The sequence below is a fragment of the Mastomys coucha genome, unplaced genomic scaffold, assembly GCF_008632895.1.
Source record: "Mastomys coucha isolate ucsf_1 unplaced genomic scaffold, UCSF_Mcou_1 pScaffold6, whole genome shotgun sequence".
Classification (NCBI taxonomy): domain Eukaryota; kingdom Metazoa; phylum Chordata; class Mammalia; order Rodentia; family Muridae; genus Mastomys; species Mastomys coucha.
The window spans coordinates 123,800,381-123,817,959 of NW_022196912.1; the positions used below are offsets into that span (position 1 = coordinate 123,800,381).

General features: G+C 47.6%; 1 protein-coding gene across 1 annotated transcript in view; it reads left to right on the top strand.

The window, feature by feature from the left end:
- Positions 1–7,836: 7,836 nt before the first annotated feature.
- The window catches only part of LOC116081113, a 116,699-nt gene continuing 106,956 nt past the window's right edge, over positions 7,837–17,579 (top strand). Inside the window, exons 1-2 of the mRNA XM_031357742.1 lie at positions 7,837–7,947; positions 11,796–11,896. Coding sequence (XP_031213602.1) covers positions 7,837–7,947; positions 11,796–11,896 — 212 coding nt within the window. The remainder of the gene's footprint in view (positions 7,948–11,795; positions 11,897–17,579) is intronic.

Consider the following 17,579-nt stretch of genomic DNA (forward strand, 5'->3'; position numbering starts at 1 on the left):
TGCCCCACAGCTGGATCTCATGGAGGCACTTCCACAACTGAAGCTCCCTTCTCTGTGATAACTCCAGCTTGTGTCAAATTGACACACAAAACCAGCCAGTACACATTTATATAAGCTTTCAAGAGTCCCCAGAATTTCGAGTGTCACATACTTGCAGAAACTATCTGCAGTTGTTAAAATCACACCCCTGCTAGAGCACAAGACAAATCATAATCAACTGCTGTGGATAATCTAAAGCGACCCCACATCCCACACCTGGGATTAAAATAAAAACATATTCCCATAATATTTCTATGTTAAAAAAAACCCACAAATTTCTCACTATACTTTTATCAGAGTGTTTTTATCACAGCAACAACAAATGAATCTAAGACCTCTGGGTAGACTGTAGACGGACTTTGAGCAGTTAACTTTGAGTGATGGGGACAGATGAGTATACCTGCTTCATGCAGTGAGGAAGCTACAAAGCTGTGGGGTAACTTTTAACACAAGGCTGAAGAGTCAAGATGCTGGGTGTGGGTTGCGGCCTCTGTGTTAGTGGGGTGAGCATCTTGCCATGGAATCTCAACTATGCAATGAAACTGGAAACATCTGCCTCAGAGGGTCATGGGAGAATTTCATGGCTTGAAACTTAGACATGCATTGAGCAAGGTCCTTGGAATCCAGAAGCTGAAAATCCCCATTGGGTGCCACGTTTCTCTTTTCTGAACTCTGTGGTTGGGAGAAGCTCTCTCATGAGCACCTTCCTCCCCGGGAAATCGGGCTTCTGAAGATGGACCTGCCAACACAGAAACCCTGACAAGGCTGCTTGGATAGCAGGCAAGTTTGATGCATCGACATTAAAATGGATTTGTTGGGTCGCTAAAAACCACTGTTCTTCAGGGCTGGAGAGACGTGGCTCAGAAGTTAAGAGTGCTTGCTGTCTCCAGAAGACCCAAGTTTAGTTTCCAACAGCCACATCCAGCAGTTCACAACCATCTGCAACTCCAGCTCCAGGAATTCTAACACCCTCTTCCAGCCTCCTTGGGGGTGGCATACACATGGTGTGTACTCACACACACATACAGATAAATAACAGTAAATCTTTTAAAAGGTCACCATTTTTCCAGGTGATGTTCATGTGCTTTTCTGACATGGCCACACCGTTCCCTAAAATTACATCACAGTTACTTTTCTCTTACATTTTCCACATCTTACCATTTTCTATGTCTCTTCCTTTTCTGATTTTACAATACATTTTATTTTTATTTTACATTTGATTCATCTGGGTTCTTACAAGCAGGTTTTATGGTCAAATGCGTTCCCCAAATGTCATAGGTAGGAACCCAATCCTCAAACGCACGCATCTGATGAAGGCATTGGACCAGAACTTTTGGGGGATGATTAGAGTTAGATCAGGCCATCATAGTGGGGCTCCCATGATACTTTTGGTGGCTTTATAAAACGAATGACAAGCCTGTGCTGACAAAGCTTTCTCCATCTTCACCAGGTGATGGTCTCAGCTGATCATAATGGGATCTGCCCCTACCAGATCCCAGTGCTGTGCCCCTTTCTATTCCTTGGCCTCCAGATCTATGACCCAAATAAACTTCTCTTACTTATAAATTATCCAGCCTCAGATATTTTGTGACAACAACTGAAAGTTGACTAGAATACGAGGTCTAGTTTTTCCAGTGAAATATAACCATTATGATGGTTAACCTTGGCTGCTAACTTGATGATATACAGAATTACCTAGAAGGCAAACCTCTGGGTGTATCCAGGGGTGTGTTTCCAGAGACGGGTAATTGAAGTGAAATTTTACCATGAAAGCTAGCAGGCCACCAATGAACACAGTGTGACCAGCTGCCTCATGTTCCTGCTGACACAGCTCCAGGTTGCTCTGGACTCATTTCCTGCTACCTATGGACTGCACTTTCAAAGTGTGAGCCAAAGTAAATTCTTTCTTCCTTAAGTTTTGGTTGTCATAGCAACAAGAGAAACAGTTTATAGAAAAAACTCATGCCAAGGAGTGGTATTGTTGCTGTGATCAACCTGACCATGTGATTATAAGCCCTCAGAACTGGCTTGTGGGAGGACCATGGAAGAATTTGGAGCCTTAGAATGATGTAAACAGAACTTAAAGGGCCATGCTCCCAGGAGTGGACAAGGGAGGCATCTCCTAAGGTGTTGGGGCGGGGATGGGGAGACAAGGACTCTGTCAGAACCTGGTCTAGAGGCCATCTGTGTTACATTCTAGCAAAAAGTATGGCTGTATTACCTGTGTCCTAAGAACTCTAAGAACTTTGTTTGTTAGTATGAACTCAAATACTTTGTTTCTTAGTAGTGACAATTTCAAGGAGATACAGTGTTGGACCATGGATGGCATGGTTACTGTTGACTGCTCATGTCCAGATCTACCCAGAGAGACAGAAGCAAGTGGAACAGGAAGAAATGAAAATGTGCAGTTTGCCAAGGAAAAGGGTGTGAACTAGCTTAAAGTTATAGTCAAGAAAGATGCAGGAAAAAAAAAAAACAATCTGCAACCATTGAAGCTCCTGCTGGCTCCTGCTTTGTTGGATGGTGAAATCCTTTGCAGAACAGAAGCTCTTTAGTTTTGTGAGATCCCACTTAGTAATTGTGCTTAGGGCCTGTGCTATCATTGTCCTGAACAGAAAGTCCTTTTCCTGTGCCAACGAGTCCATACCTAATCCATGCTTTCTCTTCTGGTGTCTGGTCTTACACTGATTCATTTGGAGTTGAATGTGCAGTGTACAGGGTGATAGATACAAATCTCATTACATTCTTCTGCATGCAGCCACCCAGCTTGGCCAGCACCATTTGTTGAAATGTTCCTTTTCTCCAGGGTGCACTTTGGGCATTTTGCCAACAGATGCTTGCAAGTATATGGATGTATCTGGGTCTTCAATCCTGTCAGCCTGTCCTCCATTGACCAGTGTGTCTACTTTTATGCCAACACCATGCTGTTTCATCACTGTGGCTCTGTTTTGTAATAAAACTTGTTTCGTTTTTGTTTTTCTTTCTTTTGTCTTCCCGATCTTTTATTTGTTTGTTTTGACTTTTATTTTGTTTAAAAGAGAGAAAGGACATCAAGTTGGGTGTGTAGAGAGGGGGAGAGGAGCTGGGAGGAGCTGGAGGAGGAGAAAATGTGATCAAAATATACTGTGTACAAATTTTAATAAAAGATAAGGAGGAAAAAATCTTTTTAAATTGAGTTAAGTTATAAAGCCATGGGGGAAAAAACAGAAAAGAAACAGCCCTGGGACAAAGGGAAAGCCGCTCTGAGAAGACCTGCTCCAACTCGTCTGAACTCAGAGGACCACAATAGTACCACCACTGCTTTAAAATGGCCAACTTAGGAAGTGTCTCCAGGCTCAGCCTCCAAGGCACGCCAGTGCAGCTGCAGCAGAGGTCCAAGACAGTCCAGGGAGGACTACTTGGGCTGGCAGCAGAGCTTGGCAGTGTTGCTCACATAGTGACCAGTTTTGCAGGCATGAGAGACGCAAGAGAGAAGCTTTCATGGAAGCTTGCATCCAGGTTCCTGAAAGGTACTGAGGCCAAGCGATGGATAGCTTTGTGGAGGCCCAAAGGTCACTGCATTATGTTGGGAAGGTGATGCCTGAGGTGTAGTGGAAATCCCAGGATGGAGATGCCAGGGCTGTGAGGTATCTGCCAAGGAAGGACACAGGCACAGAGTGTGGCCATCCCAAGCAAAGGGCTATGTGTGCTGTAAGCAGTAGAGCTGGGAGGGTGGGGCTGCCTGGGCTCACTGGGATCTGGGCAGTGCTCCCACAAGCCCCATACGCTGGACAGAGAGCTGAAAGGTTTGGTGGTGGCCGTGCTTGGTTTCAATCTTGCTTTGATGGAATCTTTCCTTGTTTTATTCTGATACCCTCCTCTCTGAATGGAAATGTTTACTTTGTATCATCCTACATTGGAAGTATGTAATTTGTTTATTTTACAGAGGTTCGTGTTTAAAAGTTTGCTGGAGTCTCAGAAGAAACTCTGCACTTAATATGTTCAAGTAATTTTGGAGATCTTACAAGTTCAGGAATGAACTCAATACACTTTGCATGTTGGGATGAGCATGGGAGATTTAGGCACCAGGGCATAGAATGTTATCATTTCAAACTGCTATGTTTTAGAGTCAAGTTGATAAGGAGAGGACTTTAATTTTTAATCTTAAATTTTAATCGGGGAGGTTTTAGAATCAGAAGACCCACTTCTGGGTGTGTCTAGGAGGGTGTTTCCAGAGATCTATGTGTGGGGAAGGACATCCCCCCCCCCATCCCAATTGCAGTCTACTACCCCGTGGGCTAGGGTGCCAAACTGAATAAAAAGGAAAACAGGAGAAATTGAGCTGAGCACCAGCATGCTGTACTCAGCTTCCTGCCAGAGGATGCGGTGTGACCAGCCACTTCACACCACTCCTGCCCCACAGCCAAAGGTGCTCTTGCCTCCATCTTATCTGACAAGCTGGACTGCGCCCTCACACCACGAACCAGAACAAGCTCTTCCTTCCTCAAGCTGCTTTTATCCCCAGTTGTTACAACAAGAAGACTAACAGACACACCTTAAAATGAGTAACCCAAGGGCATTGCTGTGTGCCTGACAAACTGCAGGAGGGTTCAGCAGGGGCCTGAGCTCTGTGGGGCTGGGAGTGAGGGACGCACTGTGTGATGGTGTGTACTGCAGGAGGGTTCAGCAGGGTCTGAACACTGTGGGCTGGGAGTGTGGGAAGCACTGTGTGATGGTTTGTATATGCTCGGCCCAGGAGTGGCACTATTTAAAGGTGTGACCCTGTTGGAGTAGGTGTGGCCTTGTTGGTGTAGGTGTGCCACAGTGGGCATGGGCTTTAAGACCCTCATCCTAGCTGCCTGGAAGTCAGTCTTCCACTAGCAACCTTCAGATGAAGATGTAGAACTCTCAGCTCCTCCTGCACCACGCTCGCCTGGTCGATGCCATGTTCCCACCTTGATGATAATGGACCTGTAAGCCCCAATTAAATGTTATTCTTTATAAGAATTGCCTTGGTCATGGTGTCTGCTCACAGCAGTAAAACCCTACCTAAGACACACTGCTATCTAATACCCCTCACTGCTAACCAGAAGCCTCGAAGCAGGACAGTCCAGATGCCAGATTGAAACCCTCTCAATATCCAAGCCACCTTTTATCAGCTGTATGACATCACACACTTGACCTTTGCCCCAAGTTCCCTTGTCTCTCTGTCTTAGTCACTGTCCTACGGTCGTGAAGAGACATCATGTCTAAGGACACTCATATAAGAGAAAATATTTAACGGTGGGTGGGGCTTGCTTATAGTTTCAGAGATGTAGTACATTTTCATCATGTCAAGGAACATGGGGGCACATATAACACAATATCAATAACAATAGCTAAGAACTATATCCTGATCCACCAGCCAAGAGAGAATCACTGGGCCTAACATGGACTTTTGAAACCACAAGGCCCACTCCCAGTGACACCTTTCCTCCAACAAGGCCACACCTCCTAATCCTTTTCAAATAGTGCCACTCCCTGATGACTAGACATTTAAATATAAGTCTATAGGAGCCATTCCTTACTCAGACCACCACACTGTCAAATCAGACAAGAGCAATGAAGAGTTCATCAGGGGCTGCAGGGGCTACATGAGGCAAACCAGATAAAACCACGCAGAAAGGCATGGAATCCATCATAGCCATCACCAGGGGACATAGCCCAGAGGGTTCCAGGGCCAAGGAGCAGCCCAGAGAGGCACTGTCCTTCCTACTGCAGATGAGCCTTGGGAACACTAGCTTAGAGAGAGAAGCCAGGAGAAGAAAGACAATTGCTACAGAATTCCACAGTGGGCAAAGCTGCCGAGAAAGGAAGTAGGTCACTAGGTGCCAAGGGCTGGGAGGGAGTTACAAGGAGATGGCTAGGACCTTTTAGGGTAATGAAAAAAAAAAAGTCTGAAAAGAAATAGTGATGAGGGGCTGGCGAGATGACTCAGCGGGTAAGAGTGCTGACTGCTCTTCCGAAGGTCCTGAGTTCAGATCCCAGCAACCACATTGTGGCTCACAACCACCCGTAATGAGATCTGACATCCTCTTCTGGTGCGTCTGAAGACAGCTACAGTGAATTACTCCGGAGCGAGCGGGGCCAGGGTTCAATTCCCAGCAGCCACACACGTGATGCCTCACGACCATCTGTATAGCTATAGTGTACTCATGCACATAAAATAAATAAAATAAAATAAATCTAAAAAAAGAAAAAAGAAATAGTGATGAAGACTATGAACATCATGAACACACTTAAGGTCATCATACGGCACAGTTTTTAAACGGCTAAAATGGTAGCTGCTATGCTGTTTGCATTCTGAGGCCCCCTCCTCCTACTCAAAGCTATAGTTTCTGAGGTTTTCAGTGGATACAATGGTACATCTCATGATGAAGCAGCTAATTCAGACTCTTCATCATAAATTAATGAGCAGTAAGCCTCCTAGGATGCAGAGGAAGAGATGGGACCATCTTCTGTGGTCATCAACCCGGCCGTGGTCATCATCATCATCATCATGAGCAGCAGAAGCAGCAGGTCTATGTATGGCTGGAGGGTACAACAGGGCCTCATTTCCTGGTTGGCACTGAAGGCAAGCCAGGGCCACAAAGAGGCCAACAGGGAGCGAGTGACTGTGGCCCTGCTTCATCCAAAGACCTTGATCATACCTAGCTCTGAGGCTGATCTGTCACAGGGGCTAATATACAACTCTTAAAACTGATCAATAAGCACATCTCTCTGGACATGGAAACCTATTCAAGAAACAGACCCAGGCTCCATCCCTCTCGTTCCAACATGTGTAATCCTCTTCTTGGCCGGGGCTGGATAGCTCACAACCGTTCACAAGGTTGCACCTGTGCCAGGGTCCTTGCTTCAAACAGCTAGAATGAGCCCGTGCCCTGGGCGCTGTGTAGACGTCCGCCACACTTCACACGTCTACCTATAGCTGTGCCTGCTTTAACCAGAGCCCCATGTGGGGACAGTTCACAGACACTATGCAATTGTTCTGAGGTCTCACTTTTCATGTGTTTAAAAACAGGCAAGGGCCACCAAAGCCTTGGCCACTGCTGAGGTGCCCCTAGTCACCATGAAGAAAAATGATGCCTTCACATCTTAGTGGGGTTCTGCTGGGAAGCACTGAGCCTGCTGTCTCTACTCCAGCCATGGGTATCCGTGCCAACACTACATCTAGGACTTTGTCAGTCTGATTTCAGATCAGCTCTGAGGCTATCTCAAGACTAGTTAGCTTGTGGTGCATTTGAGAGGTCAATCAAGGTCGAGACCAGAAGGACAGCAAGCTCTGACTCCTTCCTGGGGCCTTTGGTTGTAAAAGACCAAAGAAGCCATAAAACAAAGATTTATTCAGCCCCAGCAGGACAGCTCAATGGCACAGCCCTGAAAGACCAGGACAAAAATGAAACATCTGGCCAGAAAAATACACTTGTTTACACACACACACACACACACACACACCCTTCACTAGCTTCACCAAGTTCTTGGACAAAACTTGGACTGAAGATTGAAAACAGTGTAGAATCCTGAGGTCAAGGGCAACCCAAGCAGAAGGAACATCTTGTTTTCTCCTCATCTGGCTGCCTCAGGCAGTGGGTCCCCTCCCCAGCACCCCAGAGAACAGCCTTGCCCGGGTAGGTAGCCCCCTTGGGACTGCACAGCTGAGTCACACCCTGAACAGGTGAGAAATGCCACCCATGCTGTGACTCTGAAGCAGTCTGTGGGTGGTGGGTGAGGTCGACTGTTTGGGGCAAGGGAACCTCATAGAAAGGAGATGCCCTAAAGATGAAGGGGCTGCTGCTGATGTGGCTAAGATTGGCCACTGGTGCCTGGATTCCGACATCTGCTCGTGTTGAGGATGGGAGCATCTTTGGAGGCGTGGACAATGGCTGTTTTGTGAGGAAGCAAGTCTGCCCTGGCAACACGGCCCTTGGCCTGAGTTGAGAAACTCAGCTCCTCTTCCAGACTCAAGTTGACTCACTGAGGACATCCAGACCAAGCTTTGGACTCTGAATACTCAGCAGCAGGGTGGTTGGAATCACAGGACCCACCAGAGCCTTCTCCATCACTCTGGGATGCTAATGGGATTAATGGGTTAAGGCTAGAAGACGCTTTGAACTTCTTGGCACAATGCCGGTTCCTGTACGGTAATTAATAAATCTTACCAAAGGGGTGGATTAAGGTCAGAGTACACCCAGAAGCCCGGGGGAGAGTGGGCTGGGCTTCAAGCATGGCTGGGTTGCACCGGCAGTGTTGGGAAAAGGCATGGCCGCTGGTTTGCAGCTGTGAAAAGCAGCTGTGGTTTCTCCAGGCGTTTCTGGTCCCTGAACCATACATGTCAACAGCTCAGACTCACACTGGCTTAAAAGTCTACTACTGAGATAAAATAAGTGACCATAAGGTATCCAGCTCCAACAGTTACATCTACCATGTAACCCTTACACCTAAGACTCAGGGAAAAATCACAGAAGGACAGAAAGACATTAAGAGCCAGAGGATCAGGACACTTGCTGCTAGTTAGCTAGTGTGGATGTGGCAGGGATGCCGTACCCGGGAAATCTCAACAGTATGGGTTCCTAAGGGAGCTGTGAACACACCAGTTGACATGTCAACTGCCAACATGGAAATAGGGAATCACATAAAACCTCACCCTAGACAAAAGGCTCTAGACAACTGATGACTGCTGGGGGTGGGGGGAGAGGGAGAGAGAGAGAGAATCACATAAAACCTCACTCTATGCAAAAGGCTCTAGACAACTGATGGCTGCTGAGAGAGAGAGAGAGAGAATCAGTTTTCTCAGGGACAAGCTCCCCCAATAGGTAATCCAAGTCAACACTGAATGAACTCAGCTCATGTTATATATGTACTACACACATATGCAGTGATAATATTAATTAAAGAAGTGGTGAATTGGAAGGGGGCACAGGAGGAGTATGAAGGCCAGGGGAGAGGTCAAATAACATAAGCACAGTGTTCATGTATGAGGGTCTCAACAAAAAATTAAATGTTTAGATTTAAAAAGGTCTCTTGCCTCAAAAAAGCCCACAGTAACAGATCCAAGCATACACACTGTCCCTGCGAAAGTCAAAGAGAAGAAATGCCAGCCCAACTGCCAGGAGTTCCCAGGGAGGGGTCATTTCATAGACAATAGAGGTAAAACTTTTGATAGCCATAAGAAATGGTGCCCCTCACATGGTGGCCAACCACACAACAGTCCCCACAGATCCATGAGAGATTCTTTCCAAGCCCCTCCAGCAAGTGACTACATACACTGAGACCCTATACAATATATTGTTTTCCCCTATATATAATACATATGACAAGTTAAATTTATAAACTAAGCATGGCAAGAGATTATCAGCAATAATTAACAACAATCTTAAAATGATCATAATTCCCTCTACCATAAGTTAGCCAACGTCACAGGTCTTGGATGCTACAGCCATTACTAAGAAACAGTTAAGATTGCTGGAATAAATACTGAGATACTCGGTTGTCAATCTAATAACAAAGATGGCCACAAAATAGCTAACGGCATTGGTAGTGTATACAGTGTAGATGCACAGGACAGAGTGACTTATGTCCCAGGTGAAATGCAGCAGGATAGATGGAGATGTCACCCGACTTGAAGCTGTGGTATTTAGAACCTAAATCCTTTATTTTGGAAAGTTTTCTTTTAATATTTTTTGGTGAAGCTGAAGACAAATGGGGGCTATGTGTAAGCTGATCCCATAGCTATCTTCAGAGTGGATCTGGAAGTCTTCTTTACTAAATGGGGTTATTGTGGCTTCATAGCTGATTACCCAGGCCACATATCCCTTTTGTCTTGTGGTGACAGTGCCCTGTGGACACTCACCTTCTGCTCATCACCAGAATCCGGAGGATGCTCTGCAAATGATCAGATCCAGACATGGTATGAGCCTCCCATCTCTGACGGGATCACACGCCACTCCGGTACTGTTCCTTCCTGCCCATTCCCTGTTCTCTCACATCTTCCTGCATCACCTAGAAAGTCCTACCACTCACTTGCTCAGGGACACAGAAGTACCCCTGCTGCTAGACTCCACTGTGAGGTCTAGTCCAAGTTTAAGAGCATCTCAACACTGTTTAAAAGTCCAGAGCTCAAACTCTCTTCTGAGACTCATGGCAATCTCTTAACTGTGATCCCCTATAAAATCAAAATTAAAAAATAGATCACATATTTCCAGTTTGCAACGATACAGGGTATACATTAATTACTATTTCAAAAGGGAGGGGAGGGAGGAAGTCCTGGACCAATGTCAGACTGAAAAGTCTGCATCCCTGTGTCTATTGTCTCCCTTCAGCTTTGTTGACTGAATCACACTTCCACTCCCTGTTAACACTTTTCCATGGCTCTGGCATCACCAGTGACTTGTGGTCTCCAAGGCAATCCAGGCTTCACCTTCACAGCTTCACTAGCCTCTCTAGGCTTCCATGCAGGGAAACCCATCACATGCCTGGACTCAGTGGCTTTCCTTGGTTGCTGAGGGGGATTTCATGGTCCTGTTCTTGTATCCTTGACTCTAAAGCCAGGACCATGTGCCTGAAGCTACCATGTTCTGTTACTTGTTGAAGCTGGAACACGCCCCTCCTGCACCCTATTCAATTACATTTGGACCTGCATTCTGTTATTGATGGTTTCCTTTCCTATTTAAATTTTCACAAGTCATAAGCTTAGCTGGATGGAGTCTTGCCCTGAGGCCTCCACTCCTTTATTCCACTTAGGATCAGGCTTCTCTTTAAACATTGTGTCTCCTTGAGCCCTGGGGTAGATTCAACACACTTACTGCTGCTGTCTTTCTCAGCTAACTGTACAGTTTATAGTTCCCTTACCTGGCTTACTCCTTGTCTTTATTGACAGATCTGTATAGGAGTGAGCACTAATCGCCTCACAGGATAGTCAATACTAGGCTGCCTTGGAATCTCCTCTGCCAATGCTATTACTCCAAAACTCTTCAGTTTAACCTTAAATAGATTTTTTTTTTTGGACAAGGGGAGAAAGCAGCCACATTCCTTGCCAAAATGTTGCAAGAATAGTCTCTAGGCCACTTATGAATATTCTTCTCCTCTGAACCCTCTTGAGCCAGGCCATCGTAATCTACATTCGTCTCAACATCACCGTCTCCCATGCTTCAAACAGTATAATCCATTAAGCCACACTTACAGCATCCAACTGCTTTCCTAATCCAAAGTTCCAAAGCCCACACTGTGCCAACAAGAAGCCTGGCCGCGCCTGTCACAGCGATACTTTGCTCCTTGTACTAACTCCTGCCTTAATCAGTTCCTCTGAAGAAACACCGTGACTCCCTAATGACCAAGCACTAAAAGAGATGACTTAGGGGACCAATCTTATTCAAACCACCACAAGAGCCACGTGGAAGCAGGCAGGTCCAGAACTCACTTCAGCAGCCAGCCTAGTCTGGATCAAGGACACCAGTGTTGACCTCTGATCTCCGCATGTGTGTGTGTGTCCATTTGCACATGATTTGCACATACCCATGAGCACATACACCTACCCACCCCCCACTCACACCCCCACCCACACTGGCTGTTCTGCTGCCTTGAAGGCAAGGCCTGTTACCTTCAGTGAGGCACCCCGAGTTGTTTGGGTCAAGCCCCTGGCCATCCACACCCGTTGCAGAACCTCCTCAGACTTTCCCTGAAATACCTCACATACCAAACTGAGAGCATGCTGCAACTTCTCCTTCTGGCCTCTACCTCAGCTTCCATCCTCAGCATTTGGCATCCATTACTACAGTAGCCTGGGTGACTTCCATGGAAGCACGATCATCTTTGACTACCAATCTGCACCAACCGCAGCCAGGTACGTGAAAGAACCCTTAAATCTGGATGTAAGATTCCAAAGTCTTGCTCTGCCCCACTTTCCACCTCCATGCCACCCCCTGAGCCCCCAACTCTTCTCTCCTCCATCCCCTATGCCCCATCCCCCCACCAAGGCTCATGAAGAAACCTGTCCCTGCATAACATTTGGCGAGTCACACACGAGGCCCCACACACAGCCCTGCAATGTCAAGACATGGCAGTCTCCAGGCCCAGCCCTTGCGCAGAGCAGGCAGCATCAGCCGACTCCTGGGCCAAGAGGAGCCTGTCTTTTGAAACCTCTCACTTATGAGTGTAGAAGGCTAACATTCTCAGTTACCTCAAAGCAGTTTCCATCTAACTGATGAATTACTGTTCTGAGATGGAAAGGCACTGGAATGCCAGTACGAAGACTGGCTGTGCCGCAGTATGTTTTTAAAGTTGGCCTCAGTAGACCCACTTATGGGCCCGGGTGTACCAGAGTTCACTTCTCAGAACGAGGGTCCTCAGAGGTCTCTGCCGGACCCTTGCAAAGAGAGTAAGCATGGGCAGGATCTGGAATCTTTTCCCCTCCTTGTCGGAAGCATGCCACCCTAGAAGGGCTGGAAGAGGGAGATAGACATTAATCATCTTCCCCACAGTCCCTATGAAAACATCAAAATGCTCAAAATAGGTGCGGGCCGAGCCCAGCTGTGGCAGGGCCAGCCTGAGAGCCTGCAGCAGAGCCAGCAAGCCGGAGTTTGAAAGGGTTGTATCAATGGGATGCCGAGGGCCACCACCCTCCATAAATCATAGCAAGCCTTGGCTGCCTCACCAGCCCCTTCCCGGCCGGGTCATTCATGGGTGAGGGGGCTGCTGCTGGCTCAAGATCCCTTTGGGTGCAGCATGGGACTGTGGCGTAACCTGGCCTGACCCCAGTCAGAGCCCACACACTCAGTGTCTACTCACCGCACAGTCACATGGTTACACAAGCTCATTTGATGTTACAGAGAACATCGTGTCCAGGCAGAGCCTAGCCCCTCAGCCCACTGGGGACAAACAGTAAGGAGGAAGGCGCCTAGGTACTATCCAGCCAGATCTGGCCTCAATCTGAGCTCTGTCACTCGCTGGCTGGGCTGCGTGGGATAGGCACCATGGCTGCCGCTCTGTGCTCACCTAGACAGTACTGCAGAAGGGGTTCAATGAAGTATACATGTATACCTGCTCAAGCTCAGTGTACTCCTCAACCTCCTGGGTCCTTGCCAGCCTCAGCAGGGCATGGCAGCTGGTGGGATGAGGCAAGGAGGAAGGATGGGTGGATGAAGATGCTTGTTTTCCCTCTTATCCCTTGATTCTCAACTGAATCAAGAATAAGCCGCTGGAGAAAATGGGCCGTTATAATCTTTCCTTTCATGTCCAGCCAGGAATCTTGCTACTCAAAGCAGAATGCTGACTGCAGGCTCCTAAACCATCTCAGGAGAGCTGAGGGTCAGCTGTCCCAGTGTGACCCCAGCTATGGCTGGGAAAGATCACTTCCAGGAGAAACAGTAAGAGAGGAATCAACGGACACCATTCCTACAGAAACTAGTCCCGGGTCACCTGAGCTTAGGGGATCCTTCTGGGGAGGTGAGCTGACTCCAGCATCCTCATCCTTCCAGGTCAAGTGTGCAGGGGTCAGGGGGAGCACAGAAGCATTTAAGTTATGAATGGCCAGAGGGACAGAGAGCTTGTGGGCTGTGACACATGTCTGTCCTATAACATGAGGAATTCTCTGTCTGCTTGTCACATTCCGTAAGTCCCTACACCTGATCATGCAAAGTAGCAGAAAGACGGGAACGCAGAGGCTGTGTTGAGTCCTATAAATCTCCAGTGGGAGCCCCCAGAACTATAGCCCAATCACTGTGTGGTCCTGGGCACACTGTGGGTGGCCTCCTAGTAGGGCCATAGACTTAAAGGAGGTTGGACACTGGTCACTCCAGGAAAAGAGACCAGAGGACAGTCTAACCTTTAACCAGGGTTATAGAAGCAAGAAATAGGATGGCCATTTCCAGGCCCTGGTGGAAGAACATGAGGCAGGGTTGGTGTTAAATGGGGACAGTTTCAGCTCAGGAAGATGAAAGGTTCCTGGAGGTGGACGGTGGCGATGGGAAGGCCCATCCACCACCACAGGGTAACTTATGCCGGGTACATTTCTACACACACACACACACACACACACACACACACACATACACATACACAAGATCTTAACAAGAAAAGGTAGGCTATGCTTATATATAAATATATGGTGTCACTTACATAATCTAATTCATTATGTAAATGGTGTGGAAATTGTATAACACATTTAAAGTTTTTAAAGTAACAAAAACATGTACTATGTATTTCAAAATAGCTGGAAGAGATTTTTGACTGTTTCCCCAGCAAGAGACGATAAATGTTTGAGGTGATGGAACACTGATACCCCACTTACTTTTCTTTCTCTCTCTCCCTCTCCCTCCCTCTCTCTCTCTCTCTGTCTCTCTCTCTCTCTCTGTCTCTCTCTCTCTCTCTCTTTCTCTCTCTCTCTCTCTCTTTCTCTTTCTCTCAGAAGTGGATCTGTGCAATGCCCACAGAAATGTATCCACATGGCTGATAGGTGTCAGTTAAAAATAAAGCCTTAAAACGTGGCAAATGGCGGGAACAAAGATAGAGAAGGGAGTGGGCCAAAGCCCAGACCTCAGCTTCTATACCATACGAGGGTCATCGAGGACTGTAAATGGCTGAATGAATAGCAAGGACCAGCGTTCTCCTGAAGTAAGGTGAGCTGCGGTAGGTGGAGATGCAGCTCTTCCCTCCTAGATCTTCTGTCATTACAGAATCCTGTCTGTGTGTCCCTCGTCTGTGTGTCCCTCCGGGTAGTAGAGAAACCTACTGGAGGTTTCTCTGATGAAGACATTCAGCTCGCTAGGAGAAAACATCTTCCTGGAGTTCCTGCCTTGGTCCCACCCAAGTTACAAATGAAATGAGTGCCTCTGACTTCCCCTGATTCCTCCTGGCTTTGCAGGGCTGGGTGAACAGGAGATAACTACAGCTTCTCTGTCCCTCTGTGAGCCTCTTCGTCCCTGTCCCATCCCTGTGCTTGGAGACCAGGATTTGAGGAAAGGAGGAGTGGAATCAGGAAGACAAGAGCAAGAGCTGCCTTCATCCCTCCCTCCACCCCACCCCACCTCACCCTACTGTTTATGTTGTATGGGGCAGGTGGCTGAGCCAGCAGGGCAGGAGCTCTCGATGAACCTAAGAATGTAATGGGAGACACTGGGAGACATGGGACTTCATGGATGATCATGTGTCCCACGGGGGAGAGGAGAGGGAAATATAGACCTCAAGACAGCTGGAAGAGAGCCTGTTTCTCACACACTCTGGAAACACCACCACCCTACCACTCATCTGCCAACGCTGGCCTCTGCTTTCTGATGTATGCTCCTGGTCACTGAAGGTATGATACCCAAACCTACTATTCAGTACATGGCTGTGGATACCCCCAGATGGCCCCATGGTTAAACATGTCTCTCACCATGGGAAGAATGGCTAAGTTTCATCGGAACCCTGCCTGGTACTCAGCCTTGATAATATGTATAGCATAGTAGATTCTCAACATTGGCACCAGAGACTTTGTCCCCTGCCCTGGAAATTTTATTTTCAATACATGGATGGGTTATTTGTCCAGCAGTAGTTCTAGATTCTTCTAGAGAAGTGTAGAAGCCCAGAAACAGTACTAGGCATAGAGGAAACAGAGCAAGCTTCCAGCCATGGAAATTCTCAACATGAGGAGGCCCGCACAACCCCAGCAGCATGCACCAGGGCAGGGGTGTCTGTGGAGCATATGAGACACAAAGGAACAAGGACAGGGCCACTTCCTGAGAGGGACTTCCCAGAGGTGTGGGTACAGGCACTTCAGTGAGGACACAAATAAACCAGTCTAGAAAATGCCCCTTCAAAAACCTTAGCAAATTAATCCCACAAACAAGACCCAGAATGGCAGCCCTCCAGCCTCTGGCCTTCATGAATAAGCTACACACACCCTGAGGCTTGCATGGCTCTGCCCAGGTACACAGAGGGCCAGAACCAGATCACGGACTCATGTTGGCACGTAAACCATAGGGGGTAGAAGCGGGTCACAGCATCTCCAGGCCCCACAGAGAACCCACACCAAGCCACCGTAGAGGTTTACCTCTCCCTACAAGGCTGAGAGCTGGGAGCACACATCACCAGCAGCCAATGTGGGTGGGTATCCCATTCACCTTACCACCATCAGCCTCCTGGACATCTTGTGCTTGTCTGATCTAGGCCCCGAATCATGCTGCATGGATGGAGCACTGTCCCATCCCAGTACATTCCTGTCCCCGCAACAAGACACCTGAGCCTAGAAACTTACCTCTTTCAGTTCCAGCAGCTGCGAAGTACAAAGTCCCAGAACATTCCATGAGGGCTACTTTGTGCTCCAAGGCAATGACTTACCCATGATCCTCTTGTGACAGAGGGAAAGAAAACACACATAGTCTCAAGCCCCTCAGTGGGGGAACTCATTGTGCCCATGAGGACAGAGCCCTCAGACTTAACCACCTCTTGGAAGCCCTGTCTGAATACCATTGACTCAGAACACCTATCTCCACATAAGCTTTGTAGAAACTTTGGGTTTTAAACCATCTCACACCTAACTTCAGATCTGGAGCATACGATTTTCTTGTGAACACTGGCTGTGATGGTTTGCATATGCTTGGCCCAGGGAGTGGAACTATTAGGAGGTGTGGCTTTGTTTGAGTGGGTGTGGCCTTGTTTGAGTGGGTGTGGCCTTGCTGGAGTAGGTGTGGCCTTGTTGGAGTAGGTGCATTATTGTGGGTGTGGGGCTTTAAGGCCCTAGTCCTAGATGCCTGGAAACCAGAATTCTCCTATCAGCCTTCAGATGAAGATGTAGAACTCTCAGCTCCTCCTGCACCATGCCTGCCTGGATGCTGCCATGTTCCTGCCTTGATGATAAGGGACTGAACTGAACCTATAAGCCAGCCCCAATTAAAATGTTGTCCTTATAAGAGTCCTTGCTCATGGTGTCTGTGCACAGCAGTAAAACCCAAACTGAGACACTTGCCGAGTAGCCATATGGCTCAAGAACCCAACAGCCAGTGCAGAAGCCCAACCACTGGCCCTTGGCCTAGTGGCCTTTATCAGGCTTGCTGCTAGTTTCATACTGTTCTTTGGCCATGGCTCCCTTGTTGAATTCTTCTCCTCCATCACTTAGTGATGAATTAAATTCTTTTCATTTTTTTTTGATGTAAAATAACAATCTAGAAAAAAAAATAAAGCAAGAGAAAAGTCCCAGCTGACCAAAAGTCCTAACCTTCAGATCGGCAAGATTTTTACCAAGTGTGTCTGAAATTAGCCAAACAGGAGGGGCAGCTGGCCCAGCTGTGTGGGAGCATTAGCTGCCCACCAGAAGGAAAAAGGGCAGAGGGGCAGCTGGTCTGCAGGTCAGATCTTCCACGTAGGTCTGTGTGGTCACAAGAGGATCGATCACCACAGAGTGTACAGTCCTGTCCTCAGCCTTCCTCCGTACGAGGACAATTCCTTGGCCTGCTCTCAGGCGGTGGCAATCACAGGTACCTGACAGTCCCCAGGGAATACAAGCCACCTCTTCAGTCTGGCGATTCCAAGTGAATAGGGCCACCCAAAAC